We start from the raw sequence: 25,597 nt of genomic DNA on the forward strand, positions 1-25,597 counted from the left end.
CTAGTTTTGAGTAAAAGATCATGATGTAAATAAAATGTTTATCAGCCCTGTGTAACTCAATATTTTATCTTACATTCCTTTTTACCTATTTATTTTCTAATGACACAAATTTCCCTAAGCATTTGCTTATATGATCAGTACCTTCATCATTACAAAAAAGAAAATATTCACGTTTCTTTAAAAGGTAAAACAATTTTTTAATTTGTTAGAGTGGAAAATAATTTTAATTTTTTGCTAATGTTTTTAATATAATATAAATGGTTATCAAGAATAATTATTATTTTTTAAATCATTTTCTAATCTTAACATCCTCGTGTTGGGAAGGGGCAGATTCTAACTGATCTTGGGAATAAATAGTACTCAAGGTAAATGCCAGTTTACCATTTATAATATCAAATATTTAGAGAGTTCTTTGTAGTTACTAGCAAGGGTTTAAAAAGAAAAATAAAGCAGAACTCATGAGCTAAAACAATACTTCCCCTGAGCACAGAAGAGAAAACCACTAAACAAGCTTTATAATCAATTATAGCTTTTTTTTATATCCTCACATGAGAATTTTTTTTTTTTTTTTGCATTTATCTTCAGATAGAGCGGGAAGGGGAGAGGAAGGGAAAGAGAAACATCAATGTGAGAGAGACACACCAAGTGACTGCCACCCACATGACCCCAGTAGGGCCGGGGACAAACTGCAACCAAGGTACGTACCCTTAGCGAAAACTGAACCCGGGACACTCTGGTCCGCAGGCCGACGTTCTAATCGCTGAGCCAAACCAGCCAGGGCTCAATTATAGCTTTTATATACCTTTTTAAATCTGACACAGAAAGCTTCCCTGTACTAGACAGACAGGATTAGTTTAACACAATATAAAAAAGGTGGAGTCATCACCTGGGAGCTCACTGAGAACAGCAAAGTCTAATGTATCCCCACAAACCTATGAATTAATCTCTGGCAGTGGGGCTCAGGAATGTATTTGAACAAGCTTTTTCAGTAATGCTTATGTAAGCTAAAATTTCACAGGCAGTAGCCCTAGCTTGCACTGTTAGCCTCCCCCACCTCCACCAAGTAAGCCAACTAACCAGGTCATTCTCAGATACAAGGTAACTAACGCCGGCACAGCATGTATGTATGAGAAAAGAAATACTGACTAGCTATAATCCCTACTAAATATGCTCAGATTTCTAATAGTCATTTCTTCAATCTGGGGATAATTACTATTAAAGAGTTTACAGCCCAGTTAGTGTGGTTCAGTGGATTGAGCATCGTCCCATGGACTGAGAAGTCCTGGTTCGATTCCCAGTCAGGACACATGCCCAGGTTGCAGGCTCAATTCCTAGTAGGGGGCGTGCGGAAAGCAGTCGACCAATGTTTCTCTCTCTCATCGATGTTTCTCTCTCTCTCTTCCTTCCTCTCTCTCCAAAAAATAAATAAAAACGTATAAAGAGTTTACAAATTCAAGACATCACAAAAATAATAGTATTTTTAGAAGAAAACATCACGGGTTTGGTAAACACTGAAATTATATGCAAAAATTTGTGTTTCCTCAAAGAAATGAGTCCAAACTTGTATCTGACTGCCAAAGAATGTGAACCAAAATGTTATCTTAAAAAAAAAACCCACACACAATGATTTCTTCTTTCTCAAATTCAAACAGACTGTTTTGGTTTACTTATCTATTTAGCAAGAGAAGGGGGAAAAAATTACATTTTAGGGCCTTTATGATGTCTTCTATTTCTGTCTATGGCTTGTACCTTAAAACACTGGTACTTTTAAATTTTCAGTTTTCTGAATCCAGTTCCTTATCTATAAAAAAAGACATACTGCCTCTTTATTTGTATTTACTACACAAACTGCATAAAGTTTTATGTATAACATGAATGAATCTCTAGGTAACAAATAAAAACTACATTCTTTCAATTAGATCTGCATAAAGCCAGGATTTTTATTATAATATAGTAAAAACATAATGTTAAAGTCTAGGTTTTAAAAATTCACCACCTGGTTATATGACTATATAATTATCAAAACTCACTAAGCTATTCTCTAAAAATACTTAGATTTTTTTTTTTTTTAATTCCTCACCCAAGGGCACTTTTCCATTTTTGTTCAGATAGAGTGGGAGGGAGAGAGAGGAAGAGGGAAAGAGAGAGAGAAACACTGACGTGAAAGGGACACATTGAGTGGCTGCCTCCCGCAGGACCCCAACCAGGGCCGGGGACAAGGACAAATACAATGGAGGTACGCGCCCTTAGCGGAACCAATCCAGGGTCTCTGGACCGCAGGCCAATGCTCCAACCGCTGAGTCAAACCGGCCAGGGTATCTTCTTAATAATCTCGACTCAGTATAAGTAACGACTTTACTTCCCAAGAAATACAAAAGGAACAATTTCCTAAACATCCAACAATATTGATGGTATGCTTACTATATTTAAGACACCAGACTAGAGGTAAATGATACAATAGGAAAGAAGGCAAACTGTCTGTCTGCCTTAGAGTTGGGGGTTGGGGTGAGGAGGTGGGGGGGTGGATCAAACAGCAGGTGGCACAGAATAAATGTCTAATAAATATCCATTAAATGAGTGAATATATCTGGCCGAGTAGCTCAGTCAGTTAGAATGTCATCCCAATACACCAAGGTTGCAGGTTCGATCCCTGATCAGGGCACATATAAGAATCAACCAGTAAATGCATAAATAAGTGGAAAACAAATTGATGTTTCTCTCTTCCCTTTCCTCTCTCTCTCTAAAATCAACCACTCACTAAATCAATAAATAAAAAGAAGGTCCCAACTGTCTCACTTCAGGCAAAGCAAAGAGCAACACAGAGAGGAATTTTCAAGAAAGTAAGAGCTGAAGGAGCTGAAAAAGTAGTTAGAAATTAGATAATAAAAGGTCTTATATTCTTCAGAAAATTTGAACTTCATTCTATTAATGTTAGGAAGGCAAAGGATTTTAGGCCAAAAAGTGACCTGGCCAAATATGCCTACTCTAGAAACATAAGAAAAAAAGACTGGAAAAAGGGGTTGGGGGTGGGAGGGTGGAGACCAGCTATGATGCTATCACAATTATCCAACTGCTCTTCTAATGATTATTATTTAGAGTCAATAAATATATATAAAATATGTAATAAACCCAACCATATCTTATAAAAATTCAGTACTGTGTTATCTATTATACAAGAACAAATTATTATACATACATTCTTTTTTGTTGGAAAATTTTTAAATCACCTTTCAAAGCCTAAGTGAAATATCATTTATAGTACACCTTCCCTTACTTCTTCTTTAAAGAATCCATTCTTACCTGCTCTGTGTCCTCATGGTCGTTTGTTTATCACATTAAGCTAGGTAAATATATCTCACCTACTAACTTGTGAAAATCAAGGGCAAGGACTTTATCCACAACACCTAATATTGACAACTTAGAAAAAATAATAGCTATAATTATGTGAATAACTCCTAAGAGCAAATCATATTATTAAGCACTTTAATTTTACATTTTCTTTAATAATCACAGTAAGTTTCTTATGAAGAAAAGAAAACAAGGAGTCAGGTAATTTGCCCAAAGTCACAAAGGTAATTAATAAATAAATGGTGAAGCTTAGATTAAAATACAGATTTGTCTGATTCACCATAAGCTTCCTATACTTCTTTGCAAAACAGCAAACAGAAAGAGATATTAAAATACCTATGTCTATTAACTTAATTCTACTATATGTAGAGATAAAGCCTTCTTATACATCATGTGGAGGGAAAATACCAATATTATATAGCAATTTGTTTGGATTTGTTTTTTTAGGAGACTCCTATTGCTACCTAAAAGCTGTAAGTAAGTAAGGTACAATAAAAGGCATCAAACCAAAATAATGCTCTTTAAAAAATTACTTAAAAATTATTTAATGATGCTTTTCTTTGAAAGCATTTTATTCCAAAAAATGCCCCAATTACATCACTGTTTTTTAATACCCTCTTTTGAGATTTTATTTACAGCCTTTTATAATTACAACAAATAATGACTATCACTTGCTGTTTGTGGTAGGTATAATGTGGTAGGTGACATAGTAAGTACAAAGAGCCCCTTGTTTCAAGGAGATATACAGACACAAACAAATAAAATAAAAGGCAGAATCAATGAATGGTACAAACTCAAAGTAAGGAATCATCCTTGTGAGTGGTTGTAGTGATCAAACACTTCAAAGAAGGTCAATTGAAAAGAAGGACAGGGACATTCCAGGAAGTAACAAAAAATAAAGAAAGCCACGGTCAAAAATGAGTACAGGAAGGAATTTTACCCAGAAGACTCCCCAACAGGGATGGGAAACCTTTTTTCTGCCAAAGGCCATTTGGATATTTATAACATCATTCCTGGGCCATACAAAATTATCAACTTAAAAATTAGTCTGATATATTTGGTCAGGTTAATTTGGTAAGGTGTGTGAAGTTAGCTGGTATTGATTTTGTGGGCCAGACGTTCCCCACCCCTGAAGCAAGCACTACTAAATCGGGGTGGGAGTCTTTATAGAATGACTGGGACAGATATAAGACCAGAGGGGAAAAAGACTATTGGAGAATACAGAGGTGCTATGGATAGGAATTAAAGGCACTCATCCTCTGGAGAAAATGAAACTTCTGTATATACAGAACTCCAGCTTATAATAAGAATCCAAACTGGGCAGAGGTATTGGTGGACCATTCAATGGGCGATACCAAAGGCAGTGAGACAGGAGTTCCAGTGAAGCAGAGAAAAAGGAAAAGGAGTCTACCACACCCTTAGAGTAGCAATGGAAGCTTGCATTCCATATGAAGCTAACAATGAGTAGAGCTAATCGTGTGTATGATGACAATAAAATGCAAGGTTGGGACTCACTTGGGGAACTGGGAAAAGGGTATGGAGGGAGTCAGGCTAACTGGAAATGTTTTGGAGTAAAATGGATTTGGAGGTTGTATAGGATAAGTGGGAAGGCTATGATAAACGGGAGTTGGAAGGGTGGAATGACCCTTGGTTTAAAAAAACCAAGTATTTTCAAATTTGATCCCCTATAAATTAAGGCAGAATTATAGCCCCATTTTGGGCAGCAGTGAATTTGTCACAGAGTAAGAGATATTCCACACAGAAGTACACTGGGAGAAGTACACTGGGGGCCTGGTTTAGAGGAAATGGGATATAGGTGTAGACTGCTGCAACAGTTTGGAGGCAGAGTGGCAAAATGCATAAGGTGTGGTGTCAGGAAGCCACGTAAAGTGGCAGATCAAGATAATTTCATGAGCTTAAGAAACTTGGGGCAGTGAATTATTTCCGGCTGGTGCGCCAGTCACACAAATGATGCCCCGAAAGAGTATCTGGGTGGTAACTGTGTGACTTCTGCAGGTTATAAAATGTTTGGCTTATTTGTGTCCCTTTTAGATGCCAGTGAGTCAAAGGTAAAAATATCTATAAAACAATTAGAAATATACAGTTGGATCTCAGAACAACTAAGGACTGAGTAGAAAGATTTAAAGTTGAAAGGTAAAAGTGACAGTGGTTAAGTTACCAACAAAGGAAATGTAAAAAGGGAAGAATTGTTGAAGGAAGAAAAGACAATGAAATAGAGCAGCCGCCAAAAAGGAAGAAAAATGGTGGTAACAGTTTAACAGAAGCTGAGGAGAACAGTTTCAAAAGTGAGTGACAACAATGTCAAAAACTCTGAAGTGAAGGAGTAATAAGAGTTTTAAAAAGTAAATAAATGTGGTACATGAGTACATGACATAATCTTTTTAAATTTTATCCTCACCCGAGGACATTTTTGCATTTATCTTCAGATAGAACGGGAGGGAAAGGGGGAGGAAGAGAGAGAGAAACATCAACGTGAGAGAGGCTGCCACCCACTTGACCCGAACTGGGGCCAGGGACAAACTGCAACCGAGGTATGTGCCCTTAGTGTGAACCGAACCCAGGTTCTCTGGTCCGTGGACCCACGCTCTAACCGGTGAGCCAAACCGGCCAGGGTGACATAATCTTTAAAGAGGCAGGGTTAGTTGGGCAGGTGGGGATGATACTCAAATTTAAGGCCAAAAAATAAATCACAAGTTAGTAACAAACACTTTACAAATGTAAAACAGTAAGAGAAAGTAAAGAAATAAAGAAGTAGGCAGTAAGGACAAATCTCCCTAATCTTAAAAAACAAAAAAGCACCTCAAAATGTCTGTAAGCAAAAGGAACCTGGTTGAGAAAAGAGATGAAGTAGCAAGTTAACGGAATAACATTGTGGAAGAACTAGAGGAGATAAGGGACAGGGTTAACTTTGTAGAAGTGAAACATCATTGATTTCAGAGATCAATGTCTGGATGAAGGTAAAAGGAAAAAAAAATGTTCAGATATAAACTAGTTAGGTAAAGAATTCTAGAACAAAATCAAAGCAGTAATCAAAACAGATGACCCTGCCCTGGCCATCTTGGCTCAAGGATTAGAGCGTTAGCCCATGGACGGAAGGGTCTCGGGTTTGATTCCCAGTCTGGGTTGCAGGTTCGATCCCCAGCACCGGTTGGGGTTGTGTGGGAGGCAGCTAAATGATGTGTCTCTCTCACATCAATGCTTTTTTCTCTCTCTCCACTCTATCTAAAAATTAATAGACAAATATCCAGGCGCAAGGATTAAAAAACAAACAAATTAAAACCAGATGACCCTGAGGGTGAGGTTGACTATAAAGTTAGATGAGTGTTGCTGGACTTTGGAAAAAGGAGTCAAAGCCCTAAAAGTGATAGGGAAATAGGAATGCAAAAGAAATACTCTGTGTATATAAGATTAAAATGGCACATGGTAAGAAAGGAGGTACAATAACTTAAAAGTTGATGTGAAGTGCTGACACTAAAGAAGTAAGGGTACCACAAGGTTAGGCCAATCAATGGGGAGGAAACTAGCAGAGAGGTGCTGAAGCCATCAAGAAAGGTGGCAGAATTCTTGAAAGGAGCAGCTGATAATGACCAGAAAATTACTTTTATTATACTTTAATTCTAACTTAAAAAAACAAACAAAGAAAACAACCTAACTAGTTTATATCTGAACAATTGTTTACTGTTTTTTAAATATAAAAATCCACCCTGAAAGACGTCTCTACTAATGTGATACAAGTGAAAGTAATGTGGGCTGTGAAGGCTTTATCTGCACAGAGTAAGTACTAGGTACTCAAATAATCTAAGCTGAAAGAATTAATGAAAAATATTCCAACAATGGCATCATAACTAGAATAGTCTCTTATTTTACTGACAGAATTCAAGGATAGATAGCCTGATAGGTGGATAGATGGATTAAACAGAGAGAGAGAGAGAGAGACAGAGACAGAGAGAGACAGAGAGAGAGAGAGAAACGGATTCAATCAAGTTCCTAGCACCACTGAAAATCCTAGAGTCTCAAAGTGAGACTGCTTTGAAGAGAATAGCACTCATGAGATTACATGTATTAGTAAAACATTAAAATTTTTATCTTTAAAAATAACCATTTTTGAAAGTCCTACAGGGAAAACAAATTCCTATAGAAAATCTATTTCTCTAAAGAACCGAACTTAATTTCATTAGTCTAAATATTCTTACAATTTTAGCCCTGGCTGGTTTGGCTCAGTGGTTGGAGCGGTCCGGAGAGACCCGGGTTCAGTTCCCGCTAAGGGCACGTACCTCGGTTGCAGTTTGTCCCCGGCCCTGGTTGGTCGTGCGGGTGGCAACCACTCGATGTGTCCCTTTCACATTGATGTTTCCCTCTCTCTCTCTTCCTCTCTCTCCCTCCCACTCTATCTGTACAAAAAATGGAAAAATGTCCTCGGGTGAGGATAAAAATAAATAAATAAATATTCTTACAATTTTAGTTACAGTAATTTTATGAGTTTTTATGCTGGAAAACAGTACCAGGCATTATTATAAAAATTTTCCACTGCTAGATGTTTTTAGCTCCTTGAAGAGAAAAGTTGTTTTCTAAAAGGATAACTGTTTTCAAAAACCAAACTTGCTGAATTATAATTCAATTAATAATTACAGATGTTTAACTCATCTTACCTCATCATATGATTTACATAGGCTTTGCTACAGCTAGTGTTGTATCTGCAAAAACTACAGTGGACATATGTAGGAAAGTGGTTTGCAAATTCTTTTACTTCGGAACAACACTCAATGCACTTGTGACCTCCCCGACGATACCTTATGGAGATATAAAGAAAATAATAAAAAGATATTTTAAAACAAAATAATGAGAGGTTTATTAATGTTCTTTTAATTTAAGCCAAGCTGTTTAAATTAACATATTTAAACATATTTAAACACACTTATAACTTGAAAATTTGCTATGGAACAACAGGTAGAATAAGTGTAAACAATCTAACATCAGTTACTGTTTGTCACCGGAATAAAAGGAATTAATCAATTCAAATGTCATAAGATATAAGCACAACATATAATAATACCAATGTAATAGATAAGTATTATAGAAAAAATATATAGTAGTTATTAACAACAGTTGCAAAAAAATACTTTATTTGCTTGGCGTTTATGCCATTAAGTGATAGCATATGAATGTATGACAGTTGTGTAATAGGGTACATTTATATTAGATAAAAATTTTATTCTTATAGTTAAGATTAAATTAGTATTGTATATCAGGAATAAAAGATTACCTTAAGTTCCTCAATGCTGTATTGACTTTACTTTTTCTATTGCTACTAGCCAAACTGCTTTGTTTTTTTTGCATATTAGAGAATTTTGATTTTAATTTAGATTTATTTCCATTAGGCTTACTTGCATTAGGTTTACTTGCATTAGATTTAGTTGGATTAAGTTTACTTGTGTTAGATTTGGTGGGATTTTTAGCAGTTATACTTTTTGTCCTTGGAGGTGAAACCTGTAGGGTAGAAGTGTTTGCACTAATGGAAGGTGTAGTTGAAGATCCTGATTGAAGAGGTCCAACTGAAGCTCGAATAGTAACCTACAAAAATAAAGATAATATTTACTTTAGAAAATTAATCCTTGCATTAGTATTTAAATATCACCATATAGCAAAAAGTTAAATATCATGTATTTTAAAAAGAGTAAATATTAACTATAATTGGATGTCTTCCATTTATTTAAAATGTTTAAATAAAATTATATTTGTTACTTATTTATTTCTATTATATATTTGTATTGATATCAGTTATATGTTGTTATTAATGGATAATTAGAAATTATATGAATATTAAAGAGCACATTCCATAGCTATTTTTATGCTCTGATATAACTAAAACATTCACATAGCAGTCAAAATTTAAATCTTGAAGCTTGAAAAATAACTCTAGAAAGGCCTGCATTACCCTTTGCCCTGCATTACTCACACACAGTAAATGTGACTTCTTACCAGGGGATCAATTAGCAGAATTTATTATTATAAAGGTTATGGGAGGGGCTATATCAATTCAATATACTTCATGGAGAGTTTAATAATATTAAGTATTTCCTTAAAGAGAACTAATATAAAGCTTATGATTTAGTATTCAAAAAACATATTAATTGGTTGACAATGGACAACACAGATGCCTACCAACAGTCTCTTTAATCTTGACTATTCTCCCCTCATGTATATTAGGATTAGCCTACGAGGAAGTCCTATAAAGCATGTTTTGGTATCATATAAAAACATCAGACTAGGAATGAAAAAAAACTTGAAGTTAAATCTCATACTACTCCTTTACTAGCCATGTGGCCTAGAATAAATAATTTAGGCTCTCTAAGCTTCTTTACCTATAGTATGGGGCAATACCTGCCTTGTCTACCTCATCAGATTGCTGTATGAATTAAATAACAGAACCTATGAAAAAGCATACTGAAAGCCTAATTCTAAGGTGCTATAAAAACATTTAGTATCGTTATTATTATTACTGCTATTATCATTAATAAGGGAAAATATGAGAGAGGACTGCACCGCTTACATTCGTGTTATGCATGTCTAGTCCCAGCATGGAATGAATGGATTGCAGGGAAGGATGCTGGATAGCTTCTCTTGCTCTAGGTCTTCAGAGCATGGCTTTATATTGTTTAGTTAATTCAAATAACAGACATACCCACATTCAAAGGTAAGTACCCAAAGCCAAATATAAATGTTTTGGGGATTATTTCACTTTGGATTATCCATGCCTCTGTTTCCCTCCACTGGAGCAAATATTCAAGAGCTGACTGTATATAAAGAAGTCAGAAAAAACAGAGGAATATAAGGCAAAAGGGGAAAGGTAAATTACAATCATCAGTATGCAGTCAGACATGTGTTTGCTCACTTAAAACACACTGCTATCCAGCAGCAGAATTTGCTTCTCTGAGAACAGACTCAGTAACAACAACTTCAATAAACATCTAAAGTGGCATTCAAAGTACTATACTAAATGCGGAGGACACAAAAATAAATAAATCATGATTCCTGATCTCAAATAGTTTAGCAGATAAAACCAATGCACATACTGCCAACAATAGCTCAAAAATAGGCTATATAATATTGAAACAACCCACTGATCCAGGAAACACAATATCTAGTTGTACTTTTAACAAAGAAATACCATTCTAACATAGCATATACCACCAAAAAAACAATGGTTAGGTTTTTTTAAACATAAGAATAAAACTTGAAATTAGAGCATTAATAAAAACCAGAAATCATTTTTTTTAAGTATTAAATTCAATAGATAAAACCAGGCAGGAGTTAATTTCTATTATCATACCATATGTTAAAATACAACATATTTTAACTCACTTTTGTTCCAGGAGGTAATCCTTCTAGCTGCTTAGGTTTTATAAATGTTCGATGATGCTGAGTCTTGTGATCCATTTTCTCTTTGCATGTCAAAAATTGCAGTCTGCATTTTGTACAACGATGTATTCCTTTTTTCTATTTAGAAAACATTAAAAAGGAAAATAATTTCTATAGCCACAAATTGTGTGTCCTGTAACTGCTCTGGTTTAACTTTAATGATACCTAAATAATTATTTAAGTAGTATTTTATATCTCTCATCATAAATATTAGCAAAGTATTATTTCACTTTTTAAAAAACACTCTTTGCTTTAGTATTTGAGATTCAAAAATATCTGTTACTGTACAGAAGTTGAACATGAAAGCTTATCAAAGGTTCTAATGAAAGTTCTCTCAAAAGTGGTATGAAAGTTCCTTTACTTACAAAGTATTTAGACACAGGATACTGTGAAAATGAGCTATACTATGTTTTTATCCCAGAAAAATATAAATTCTAATTTTTGCTCTTTCCATTCGATTAAAAAGTTGGTAAAAGAAATTCAAATATCTAACCAGACATTTGAAGAAAGTTGTTATAGAAATGCTTGTATAAACACTGCTATCTAATAAAACTTGCTTCAGTGATAAAAATGTTTTAGAGCTGCACTGTCCTGTATGGGAGCCATTTGTCACACATGTAGTTACTGAGTACCTGAAATGTGCCAAGTATCTCTGAGGAATTGGATTTTTAACTTATTTCATTTTAAATAGTCACACATGATTAGTGGCAACTACAATGAACAGTGTGAATATGGGGGTATAAATCAGAACTATTCCCAATATACTTACTAAATGAGACACTTTGAAAGAATCTCCTCAAAATCAATCCTGTCATTAATTCTATAGACGGGAAACAGGACCCTAAAAACTCTAAATAATTTCCCCATAGCTAGTTAGTAATATTGCCAGACTCCTGATCCAGTGTTATTTCTATAACATAATCTCAAGTATAATCTTCACCTCTATGCTCTCATTAATTTGAAATTTTATATATATAAAATTATGTAAGTATATACATACATACATACATATAAACTTAAACAGAATACAAAAGAATGTTTTCTCTAAAGTTGCAATCTGCCAAATAAATCATTATTACTATTTAAATACAATCAATTATTTATAAAATTCAAATAAGGTAATATACTGGGAAGTACCTAGCACAGTTACTGGTACACAACAAGTATTTCATAAGTTCTTTACAAAGTTCAAAGCAATATAATAATATAATGTGATTGTATTACTATTCTAGCTGTATTTTAAGACTATTTTAGAAGGGTGGTGCATTGGAATATATAATAGTTACAGGCAACTTAAAGAAATTCACTATATTTGGCTCAAAGAAGAGGAGGAAAAAGAGAAAAGTTGGGCAATAAACAGATACCAAGACAATATGTCAAAAAGAAAGTTCTCCAGAATCTAGTTCCCAGAAATTTTTCTATATCTATAATTACTGCTTAGGTTCCCTCATCCAGTTTCATGGCTTTAATACCATCTATACAACTGCTTACTTGACATCACTATTTGATGTCTAATATACATCTCAAATCAACATGGACAAAATTGAATTCTGGATTTCTTCCCTATATCCCTGTCCCCCAAATTTGTTCTTTCCTTAGTCTTCCCCATATGACAGTATGTAAAAACTCCATTCTTAGGACAAAAAAATTGATTACTCTCTCTCTCATACCCCATACCCAACTCATTAACAAAATCTGTAGGCTTCACCTTCAAAAACTTTCATAGTCTTTCCACTTCTCATTACCTCTAACCACTGCTACCGTATCGTTCAAGTTACCCACCTGGGCTACTATAATAATTTCCTATCTTCTCCTTGTGATATTCTTTCCTCCCTAAAGTCTGTTCTTCCCATAGCTGCCAATGATATTAAAACATGGCAGACCTTTCACATGTGTATAATGCTCTGAGGGCTTTCTAAAGTCCTGATTCTGGTTTACAAGGCTCTACATGAACTGGCCTGCCTTCTATTGCTACAATCTTATCTCCTACTATTCCTCTTATTAGTTTACTCTGCTCTAGCCACAACTGGCCTCTTTTGATGGTCTCTGGGTATTCCAAGTATACATTCACTTCACTGCCTACATTTTACCTCTCCCAGATTTCCACATGGCTTACTCCTCTAGTTCCTTCAAAGAGGCCCTTTTTTGACCACTATATACAAAACAGCAACCACTCCTCCATTTCCAACACCCCCCCATCCTTGGCACTCCCTATCTTCCACATTTCCTTCCACAGTAACTATCACCAGCTAGCATCCAAAATATAAACACACATATATTTCTCTTTCTCCGTTATAATACAAATTCCAGAGAGTACAAACTTTGTTTTGTTCATTGCTATAAAATAAATAAAACAGCACCTGGCACATGGTAAAGCAACCAATAAATATTTGTTGAAGCAAAAAGCAAGAGAATAACAGTCAGAATGCTTATGAGCAGCAGGTACAATTTCATTATTTTATTTCAAAATGTCTGCTATTTCATTCAATGAACATTTGCCCAGAGCCCTGAGATAGAATACATTAATCTATCATTCCCTAATTGAACACAGACTTGAACATCTCTCGTGTATGCATGCATTTCAATGTGTTATGGCTGATAAAGATACAGCACATATTTTAATAAGGTGATATTTAGTCAACAAAAGAAATAGTGATCATTCCAAAGGTAGATAAATAATTTTCTATGCTGAACTTTTTGACAAGCATACTACATTGTCTGAGAGACATGAGGGATTTAAGGGTAATTCTGACTATATGTAACTTCTCCCCTTATGCACTTAGTATCAATGTGAAATCTGACTCTGTGGTGGAGCAACAAAAGGTTGGGCTCTGAAGTTAAATTTAACTCCCCTTTCTATTAGGTAATGTGACACTGGGCAAGTTACTTTCTCTAACTTTGTTTCCTTATCTATAACTTAAAAATAATAATATACATAGGGTGATTATAAGGATACAACAAGATAATGCATGTAAAACACCAGTTGCTGCCATCAAAGGCTGTATATCTTAATTGCTTATTGTTTTTATTAAAGATCTAATGAGCATATTTACCACATCCAAATAGCTCTATCTTAAGTCATACAAACTAGGCTGTCAGCCCTAAAATCACTCAAGACTTAATAATAGAACCTCCTTAAGAAAAGTTACAACCAAAAGACAATATAATGAGCCACAGAGGCAACAATTCTTATTGTCTAATACCTCAGTAATAATGTGTAATATCTCAATTACAAGTTTATAATCCTGCTCAGCTAAGGTTTTCCGGTCTTTTGTAAATAATTATATAAATTATACATACTTTGAAGGATGCCTAATTATCCTTTTTTTTTTTTAATCCTCACTTGAGGACATTTTCCCATTTTTTTGTTCAGTTAAAGTCGGGGGGCGGGGGAGACAGAGAGAGAAACATCGACATGAAAGGGACACATCGAGTGGCTGCCACCCGCATGACCCAACCAGGACCGGGGACAAACTGCAACCGAGGTACATGCCCTTAGTGGGAACCAAACCCAGGTCTCTCGGGACCACAGGCCAACGTTCTAACCACTGAGCAAAACTGGCCAGTGCCTAATTATCCTTCTTATTAATAAATTTTCCCCCTCTCTACTGTTGGTTATCTACCTCCTATGTACTCCAAACAAACAAAAAATTGGGAACCTAAGGCAAGTTAAAACATAAAACTAAGGGTATAAAATTGATGATAAATCACACATTTCTTTCATAATTATCATTCTTCCCACATCTACATCTTACTCTGGAGCTTAGCAAAGCATAAGGAAAAAATTCTGTGAAAGGCCAAATAATGAAACTATCTTTTATCTCATTTTCCCTTTCAAAATTAAAGGCCTAACATGAAATAGAGTACCAAGAATAGTGTTTCCCAAACTCTGTTCCTCAACAGTTAATAGGTATTCTTCAAATAAAAGATTCTGTGACCAGCCCTAGCCAGTTTGGCTCAGCAGTTAAGAGCGTCGGCCTGCGGTCCAGAGAGACCCGGGTTCAGTTCCCGCTAAGGGCATGTATCTCGGTTGCAGTTTGTCCCCGGCCCTGGTTGGGTGGCAACCACTCGATATGTCTCTTGTTTCTTTCACATTGATGTCTCTCTCTCTCTCTTCCTCTCTCTCCCTCCCACTCTATCTGAACAAAAAAACAAAAAAATGTCCTGGGTGAGGATTAAAAAAAAGATTCTGTGACCAAATAAGTTTGGAGAATACATACTTATATCCCTTACTTGGAGATTTATAATGTTTTAGCATATTAAAAGCTCTGAAAAGTCCTATTTTAAAAAACTATTTAATTTTATAAATCTAGGCATTTACCAAATTTATTTACCAGTAACATTTTGGGGGAAAACATGTATTAACACCTGATGGGACACTGTTAAGGAAACCCAGATCAGGAAAATCTTGAAAAAAAACAAAATTTCAGACACCATAAGCAGCAGAATTTTCACTGATACATCACTTGAGGCAACAGAAACAAAGGAGAAAATGAACACATGGGACTACATCAAACTAAAAAGCTTCTGCACAGCAAAAGATACAATCATCAAAATGGAAAGGCAACCCATTGTATGGGAGAGCATAATTGCTAATGATATATCAGATAAGGGGTTAATTTCCAATATATAGAGAGTGCTCATACAACTCAACAAAAGGAAGACAAAGAACCCAATAAAAAAATGGGCAGAGGAACTAAATAGACACCTCTCCAAACAGGACATACAAATGGCCAAGAGACATATGAAGAAATGCTCAACATCACTAATCATCAGAGAGATGCAAATTAAAAAACAATGAGGTATCACCTTACACCTGTCAGAATGGCCGCCATCAACAAATCATCAAATAACAAGTGTTGGCGAAGATGTGGAGAAAAGGGGACTAATGTACTCTGCTGGTGGGAATGCAGACTGGTGCAGCCACTATGGAAAACACTATGATGTTACCTCAAAAAATTAAAAATTGAACTGCCATTTGACCCAGTGATCCCACTTCTAGGAACATACCCTAAGAAGCCTGAAACACCAATCAGAAAGAATATATGTACCCCCATGTTCATAGCAGCACTATTTATAATAGCTAAGAGCAGGAAACAGCCCAAATGTCCATCAGTAGACAAATGGATAAAAAAGCAGTGGTACATATACACAATGGAGTACTATGCAACTGTAAGAAAGAAAGATCTCTTATCCTTTGAGACGACATGGAAGGACCTGGAAAGTATTATCCTAAGCAAATCAAGCCAAATAGAGAAAGACAAGTTTCATATGATCTCACTTATCTGTGGAATATAACGAACATAACAGTCTGAGGAATGGGGTAGTCCCAGAAACGTGGAAGTGGGGTACAGACTGACAATCCCCAGAAGAGGGGGTAGTGGGGGAGAGATAAACCACAGAACTTATATGCATGTATGCATGAACAGTGGACATGGACAACAAAGCTGGGGACAGAGCGGGGAGGGAGGGGAATGGGGAATCAGTGGGGAAAAAAGGAGAAACATCTATAACAAAAATAAATTAATTAAGAAGAAAAAAAGAAAGGAGAAAAATCTTGAAAGAAATCAAGGATGGGTAGCATCCAGTCACAACATTGGTAATTCCAAATTCATTTGGAAATTCTACTTTTATAATCTTTCCCAATTAAAAACCATAGGTTTAGCCCTGGCCGGTTTGGATCAGCAGTTAGAGTGTCAGCCTGAGGTCCAGAGAGACCCGGGTTCGCTGAGGGCATGTACCTCCATTGCAGTTTGTCCCCAGCCCTGGCTGGGTTATGCGGGTGGCAGCCACTTGATGTGTCCCTTTCACGTCAATGTTTCTCTCTCTCTCTCTTCCTCTCCCTCCCTCCCACTCTATCTGAACAAAAAATGGAAAAATGTCTTCGGGTGAGGAAAAAAAAAATACAGGTCTATTTTTTCTTTAATCCTCATCCGAGGACATTTTTCCATTTATCTTCAGACAGAGTGGGGGAAAGGAGAGAGAAACATTGATAGGAGAGAGATACATCGACTGGTTGCCTCACACATGACCCCAACCAGGTCTGGGGACTGAACCACAACCGAGGCATGTGCCCTTGACTAGAATCAAACCCGTGACTCTTTGGTACACAGGCAGACGCTCAAACTGCTGAGCCAAACAGGCCAGGACAATCACAGGTCTATTTTATGATTATCTAATAACTGAAATGGAAAGCAAAGTGAGCAACCGATGCTGAATAAATTGGCATGCCAATTTAATCAATAATAAAAAAATGTAATGAGTTGATTAGTGAGGTGTCAAAACTTGGTTAAATGATCAGATTCAGTAAATCCATTAACTTCTGAGTTTGGCAAAGGCACTAGTTCCCTTTCAAGCACTAAAGAACAGATTCAGTGTTGCATCCAAGTTTTCAGCCCAAACAAAGGATAGTTTAATTGCTTCAGGAAAAGAACCAGTAAGCAAAAAATGAGAATTCAAGAGAGGGGTATAAGCACTAATTCTGGGTCCCAAAAATTACATAGCAGAACTGGCAGAAGTCATCCACAAAACAAGATATGACCTAAATATAGTTCTTTGGCAGTGTTCTTATATCCAGCAATAAGTGTCATTCCTGTTTCCTTTGTAATTGGCACCTATAAAAAACAACTCCTGGTCAATGACACCATGCCTTCTCATAATAAGGGGGCTAAAAAGTAGAAATAATGTAGTAAGAGAAAGAGGTAAATAAAATTATAAGTCCCCAATCTTTTCTTTCTCCATTCCAATTCATCTTTTCCCCTGATCCTGTTATCTACCTTCAAAATCCCATACCTACTCTTAGACCCTGAAATATCTGATCTTTAGAATATTTCACTCACCTTCCCTTTCTTTTCCTTCAAACCTTAGGTTTCCTATTTCTAGTTATCTTTCTGAATTTTCATTTATGAGCCACAACATCACCAAAGAGGAAACAAAGTAAAGTGGAAGTTTCACAAGTAATTCAACAAAAACTGCAAATTAGTAGTGTCATTTGGAACGTTACTTCCCTTGTAAAACAAATCTAACCACATTTCCAAGCCATTATCTATCTTTTGCTAAAACATGAAGAAATAATCTCACCTGATGCTTCATATAATGATGCATATAGGGTGTCGCAATTTTAATAACTTTGAGGCAAAATGGACACAGCAAGTTCTTAGTGTTTTCATGGGACGCTCTAAAATGAGTTTCTACATCAGAAAACGATGATGATCTATAATTGCAAACCTACAAATAAAAGGTGTTTAGGTTAACTTGAAAATTTTTATGATATACAATTACCAATTAACAGTAAGTCATTTGTTTAGAAGAACAGCATGTATGATTAGTTCAGCTCTGGTGCCTACACAATCAAGAATCCCATAATGCAAGCACTAGAAGATAATCTTTGAGACAGAAAAGTTATTTTTCAAAGTTTAGGAACATTTCCCAAAATGTAACTAGAGTTTCTTTATTAGATGTTTTTATCTATCACTGCCTATCCTGACTTGAATTTTCAAGCTCTGACACCTCTTGTCCTATAAAGTTTTTTCTACTACATAAAACATCCTCCTTTAGATTATAAACTGCCTCCAGGATATGGCAATGGCAATTTAGTTTTATCTTGCTTTCCTATTCCTTCAAATTATGGAAAAATACTAGTCCCAGAGCACTTTGTAGTACCCTCTGAATCTAAAATCATTTCATATTTCCCTTGTATACTTATATTCTTCCCTATATGGGAAGATAAGTCCATATGTTTATCTTTTTCCTATAGGGCTTTTCTTTGTCCAGTATAGAAGTGAGTAAACAAAGGTTTGTGGGCCAATTCCAACTCTCTGCTGACCCTACATACATGAATCATATCACAGGACTTTCTGCTAATAAATTATTTACAAGAGGGATTTTACTTTTAATAACAAATTTTACCTAAATGTTTATAAAAGTAAAAGAATGTATTTTATGATGCAAGGAAATTATATAAAATTCAAATTTCAGTGTCCATAAATAAAGCTTTATTGAAACCCAGCCATATCCATTCATTTACTATTGTCTATGGCTGCTTTTGTTCTGTAATGGCAGAGTTGATTAGTTGCAACAGAGACGGTATGACCCTTAAAGCCTGAACATTTACTATCTGCCCCTTTACAGAAAAAAACTTGCTGACTCCTGGCCAGTAGGGTTAAATCTGGTAACCAAAACAACAGAAAACAAACACATCAAATAAACACTAAGTATACAATAAAATAGGAGTATACCTGGCAAACATATGGCATTTCACCGGGTTTATGATTGTCCTTCATATGTTGTAAAAGAACATGCTCTGTTTCAAATGATAATTCACAGATTTTGCAAATGGCTAAAAGTATGGGAGGGAAAGACATTATATCATTTCAAGATATACACACACACACACACACACACACACACACACTTTAAATCATCATGTTGTACATCTGAAACTAATTTAATGTTATATGTCAATTATACTTGAAAATATTTTATTTTTTTATAATTTTCAATTAAAGTATCTTCCTGAGGCAAAGATATATATTATTCATTTTATGCATCGATAAACAAGAATAATAATAACAGCAGAACTGGTGGTGGTGGTGAACAGTTAGTTATACAGTTAACTATGTTCTGAGCTCTTTATTTACATTAACTCACTTAATTCTTGTTACATTATGGAGCAGGTATTTCTATTATTCCCTTTATTCAAATATTAAGAGTAACTTACCTGAAATCAGATAGCTATATTAAGAGGAAGATCTGGGATCTGAACCTATGTGGTCTAGCTCCAAAATCTATGATCTTTAACTACCATTGTAGTTACTTATTCAAGTTTAAATAAAGGGCATTAATTTCACGTTTGAAAACTATGATCTGAGGCTTCTAATTTAGCCCCCAACATATAATGCTCAGGTTACTTACCTTAATTATTTACAAGAATGACTTTAACTTTTGTAATTAATTTTATTTAAAAGTTTATATTAGTTGAAATGTAACTTTTTCAATTTTACCCTCAAATTCCAAAGACTTTTTCTTACTCTTATTTTTCTAACAAGCTTAAGGTTTTCTCAGAATTAGTATCGACAAAAATCAATACTATACAATACTTAAGTGAAACTGTAACTTACTAGAAAATTCATGGGGGGTGTGTGTGCTCTCAATGTGACACTGCAACTGAAATGGTGTGGGAAACTGACGGTAGCAGTGCTGGCAGGTGGTGTGGTTTTCCCAGCTTTCACTGCTCTGCTTCTCAAGTTCCAAATGGTGTTTCATGTGGTTCATAAACCTATAAATGATTGTCAACAGGTGCAAAATTCAGATTTAAAAACAAAAATCGCACAAATAAGTATATAGAATATAGATGTATCACTCAAAAGCAAATCTCAAAAGCCTTAAATTCCTCTAGAAAAGTGTGCACTTTTAAATAAAATACTGAAAGGAAGAAAACCCTACCACCCAAAGCAGCCACAGAGTCGTGAGTAATCTTTTAAGGTCGTGAAGATATACAATAGATTCCAGTTGCTTAAAAGACAAATTACTGGTATTTTTTCTTGTGTCTTGGTTTCTAAATGCATATAATAGCAATTTTAATGCCTACAATTACAAGGACTTTTTGTTTTATTTAATGATACTGCTTTACTGTTGGCACAGACTGTTCATTTTGACTTGCAGACTGTACCCTTTGTAGGCAAAGTCCATTTTTCAGTTTTATATTCTGCTATTTCAGCTTCTCTAAAAGGCTTCTTATGAGCAGGAACTATGACCTTCAATAGAACAGAGTGCAATATACAAGGGAATACCTATTTAAAAGAGCTTACTGAAGCTTTTTGCTGTAGTTGAAAGGAAAGTTATTCAATCAAAATAACAATTTTTAGACTGGGTCAACTATTAACAATTATTCACTTTGAGCCCCTAAAGGAAGTAATCTTAAAAAGAAGTGATAATGTCATCAATTTGAATAGCAATCATCATGAAGGTTATAACATTTATCTTTTTTTCACATATCTGCAACACTACTTCTCGTTAGAAGAGGTTATGACACACCTTGAAATATTTTTTTGTCTTCCTTTGGTTTTTACTATCAGCTCTACAAACACCTATAAAAAATCCTAGTGTTGGCTAAATATTTATTTACACATAGAGAAAAGCGAGCCATTACCATTTCAACTTATCATTTTAACCAATTAAAGTTTATCTATATAAAATAATGTCTTACCTAGCAAGCTTTCTCTCAATTATTATATGAGCCCCCATCAGGAGCTCATACTGCTTAAAACAACATATTTGGAAATGAAGGAAACAAACAAACAAAAAAATCCCAACTTCTTGCAAGGATGTTCACAGAATAAAATAAACCTAAGTGTTTTTGGTGATACTCAATGTAGGGGGAAAAAAAATAACAAACCACAATATGTTCATAAGGCAGAGAGTACAAACCTAGATCTATCAGTTTCTAACCCTTCTCTACAAATATCAATTTGCCTTTCCATTTTTTTACTATTAAGGTAAAATATTATTTAACATATATAAATCCTTTGATTATCAAGTGTTTCATTAGGATTACATTTACTAAGCAATCAGTATTTCCAAAAAAATGCTCAACTATATTCTGATGTTCTAGATATATGTAACTAGTCTTCTGAAACAATAACAAAAAAATAAATGTTTTATTTTCATGTTTAAGACTAAATGGCCTAATCTCAAAGGAAAAACCAAAAAACTGTATTTATTATATTCACTAACATATCTTTTCTGGTGTATTCTACTATTAAAATGGTAAGAATATGGTGACATAGTTTTATTGTAATATTGTTTGAGTGTTATATCACCAAGTACAATATCTCTTCTGGTTAAATGACTAGGACCACTATCTATTGATGGCTATTAAAAATCGATAAAAGGAGATAAATGTGAAAACTCATATAAAATAATAGTTGTGAAAGAATTTTAAAAACTAAAACACTATCATAAACAAAGCACTAATAATTGCTATAGAATTATGGCAACAGTGTATTTCAGGATTTTTCTGTTTCTTTTTGAACCCAAGAGAAATGACAGGAAAACTAAAAAACACTGGGTACAAAAGTTACCTGATGCCTAAAAATGCAAAATACAAATAATAGTTATCAAGGGTAAACATAAAAAGGCATACTTTTATATGTTTGTACACATATACACACACACCTAACCTAAGGAAAGTACAGTAATGTTTACAACTTACTTTGAAATGCGCACACACAAAAAATATAGTTCGAAGAGAGGATAAAAAGATATCGGATAAAGAATACAATAAAAATGTTAATGATAGAATCAAGGTGATAAGTATATAGGTGTCCACTGTAAAATTCTAAAAACATTGCTGAATGTTTGAAAACATTTTATAATTGTGAAAAAACAACCTTACGTGTAAAGCTATAAAACTATATAACCAATGAACAGTATCAATCAATATGTCTTGTTTCTTTCTTCTTGTTAGTAACTCATTTATAAGAATGACAGCTACTAGTTTGCCATGTAACTCAAAAGTTACAAAGTAGTAAGTTCTTAACATTTAAAGTATACATGTATAAAATGTTCAAAATGCCACTGGAATTAAATCTCTAATTTTTAAAGGGGTTAAATTTTAAAATAAAGCAGACATTTTTCCTAGAATTGGTACTTCTCTAAAGAAGGTCACTTTTTCTGAAAGGTAAATGTTCTAAAAAGTATAAATATAAATTGAAAAATTTGAGCATTAAATGAAATTAGCATGGAGAAAGTAAAACTGGACAAAACATAAAGAAGTGGTTCTTATAAAGAAAAGTAAAATTCAAAAGCAACTAAAAACAGAAATTATCTCATGAAAATTCCTAGATCAGATGATATAGGGAAAAGCAGTTAATTTTGCTTTATTTTAAAATAATGTTCATCCTTTATTTTAAAGAAATACTCTAGAAATAAACTCTAATAAAACACAAAAAAGGACAAAAGCTTTTCAGTAAGAGAATCTGCCTCTGTTCTTAGTAGAAAGTGTTAAAATCTAGAATGGCAGAGAAAAAAATTAGATAAACACAAAATTTATATCCAGAGCATTTCAATTTTCAAATAGAAATACAAGTAAGTATTTACATACCTAATATTATTTTTAAGAATTTTCAAGCAACTGAAGCATTTAAAGGTTGTATGAGTCTTCTGTTCTTCCTGGATATCTCCTTCATGTTTTCCATAATAAAAGTCATTAACTAACATGATCAATTTTCCTTTCTCTGAATCAATAGCCTTATTTGTATTTGCTGTACTTGAAAATTCTGTTTTAGCCAGTCCCAAAAAGTTATTTATCATGTCTGGACAGCAGTACTGAAAGAGAAAAACAGAATCTTCATTTATCCTTGAAAAAAAAAATAACAAAAAAATTTTCTCTGTTTATATCTAAGGCTGACCATGTAAAACTATACTTGGTAATATATCTGGAAAAATATTCATCAAAAGTTTGTGGTATATATACATAATCTAAAAAAATTCAAATAAACATTTATTATGTTAATAAACAAAAAAAGAAAAACTTTAAAATTGGGACTTCCTATTGTTCTAAAAGTCTTTTCCTTGCAATTTACTGTTTCAGATGTATTTTTAAAATAACAATTTAAATACTTAAATTAACTAAACTAAAAATCATTCACTTCACATTCATGTCAAGATAGAGTATAGAAAGGAACTGTAGTTTTACGTGCTGTAATGTATATGATAATTATCAAGTGACACAGTAAATTTAATAGTATCTGGTTGGAACTGTATATTGAACATAGCTAACCTGCATTCCCCATACTCAGGATGGTACAAAATGTATGAGGAAAAAAGAAACATCAAGACATAAGTCTTGAAAACTTAAACAGTTACATCTTGATAACAGTTACATCTTGGTTAAATATTTGAAGGGGAAATTTAGTTCCTCCTCAGTAAAATCAAGATGTTACATAAACTGGTTTTAATGCAGAACACTTTCATACAAGAGCTTTTTTCCCCAACAAGATATAACTAAATCATTTATCTATATAATTTTTATGTGTAGAATTTCTCTATGGCAAATTTTCTCAGAGGAAGACCTGCAATAGAAAACCGGAAGTGCTTGTCAAAATGCTAATTCCTGGGCCAACTTCAGACCAACAACCGTAATGTCAAGAGGTAGACCCCAAAAATCTGTATTTTTTAACAGCCATCCAGGTAATTATTTTACAACATAAACAAACTGACTTAAACTCTTCCTAAATGTGTTTTTTAGTACATTAGTAGCAACATCAGAAAGTTTGAAAATCTAAAAGCAACTCCATTCATTTTCTAAGATAACAACATCCACCTCGTCTCCTGTCACAATGAAGTATTAAATCATCGGTGAAACTTTCTGTGTCACATGAGAAGCTAGGCCTTTGATCCAAAACAGACCTATAGCATTTCCTTCAACTGCACTTATTTTGTTCACTTGTCAATTTAGAAACCTATAAAGCAAAAAACACCAAAAAACCCCAACAAAATTTAAAATACATTGAAAAGAGAGGGGAAAAATACTGAATAAAATGAGCCCCCCAAAAGGGACATTTGTGTTTTAGGTTTAAGGTTGTACCCATAAATTAAATCAGGATAACCACATTAGTTTTCTAATACAATATGATCCTCTGTAGTCTACCAAGATTAAATACAATTAAAGTGAAACCACAACAAAAAGAGAAAAATGAGAAAGCTTTTTCTATATGTTCCTAGATTCTTCTTGAAACATAATATTTAAGAGTGCAAACTTAGGAAGGTAAAACTATTTTATTTTTATCCTCACCCGAGGACATTTTTGCATTCATCTTCAGATAGAGCGGGAAGGAGAGAGGGAGGAAGAGAGAGAGAGAAATATCAATGTGAGAGAGTCACATTGAGTGGTTGCCACCCACACGACTCCAATCGGGGCCAGGGACAAACTGCAATCGAGATATGTGCCCTTAGTGGGAACCAAACCCAGGTCTCTCTGGTACGCGGGCTGATGCTCTAACTGCTGAGCTAAACCAGCCAGGGCTTCACAGTGTCTTTTAAACAAAGTTTCATATTCCTATAAAATCGGTGAATTGATAAAACCATTAACAACTAAGTTAAAGGATTTAATAACTGAGAAGACAGCAAAATATCCTAAGTAAAATATTCAAAAGGCAAGACAGCAACTGAAGAGATGATAGTCTTAGATTTCAGGTGTTTTTATTTAAACCCTCATCGGAGGATACTTTTCCATTTATCTTCAGATAGAGTGGGAGGCAGGGAAAGAGAGAGAGAGGGAGGGAGGGAGGGAGAGAGAGAGAGAGAGAAACATCAATGCGAGAGAGACAGACACATCAACTGGTTGCCTCCTGCATGACTCCAACCAGGGCCAGGACTGAACCAAAACTGAGGTAGGTGCCCTTGACCAGAATCAAACCCACGACTTTTTAGTCTGCAGGCTGATGCTCTAACAGCTGAGCCAAACCAGCCAGGGCAGATTTAAGGTTTTAATGGAGGACATGTAGATGGCATGGCTGACCTATAGTCCAAGAAAAACAGGTCATTTTTATTAAGCCCTAGCCCTTCAATACTATTCCATGTTTATCCCTTCTTTTCCTGGGTCAGACATTCTGCAATACTAACAACTTTATTGCCATATACTGTAATTTGATAAATAGCAAACACCATCCAAACACCATTCTCATTTTCATTCCTCCCAGTTGATAGACCATATTCTGTTGCTTTGTTAGGACCACAAAGTTTAGGTAGGATTTTCAAAGCAAAGAAGATGGATACCATTTCTAAACGGTAAAATAGAACTTCCCCC

General features: G+C 34.6%; 1 protein-coding gene across 5 annotated transcripts in view; it reads right to left on the reverse strand.

Annotated features, from left to right (window-relative positions):
- ZNF280D (zinc finger protein 280D) overlaps positions 1-25,597 on the reverse strand; it is a 112,572-nt gene that overhangs the window by 39,234 nt on the left and 47,741 nt on the right. For all 5 annotated transcript variants that reach the window (XM_036266059.1, XM_036266054.1, XM_036266053.1 and 2 more), the window contains 7 exons: positions 22,892-23,115; positions 19,908-20,065; positions 19,026-19,126; positions 17,869-18,015; positions 10,732-10,866; positions 8,633-8,940; positions 8,019-8,159 (listed from right to left, as the gene is read on the reverse strand). In XM_036266059.1, coding sequence (XP_036121952.1) covers positions 8,019-8,159; positions 8,633-8,940; positions 10,732-10,866; positions 17,869-18,015; positions 19,026-19,126; positions 19,908-20,065; positions 22,892-23,115 — 1,214 coding nt within the window. The remainder of the gene's footprint in view (positions 1-8,018; positions 8,160-8,632; positions 8,941-10,731; positions 10,867-17,868; positions 18,016-19,025; positions 19,127-19,907; positions 20,066-22,891; positions 23,116-25,597) is intronic.

This window comes from Molossus molossus, unplaced genomic scaffold (assembly GCF_014108415.1).
Source record: "Molossus molossus isolate mMolMol1 unplaced genomic scaffold, mMolMol1.p scaffold_m16_p_1, whole genome shotgun sequence".
Classification (NCBI taxonomy): Eukaryota; Metazoa; Chordata; class Mammalia; order Chiroptera; family Molossidae; genus Molossus; species Molossus molossus.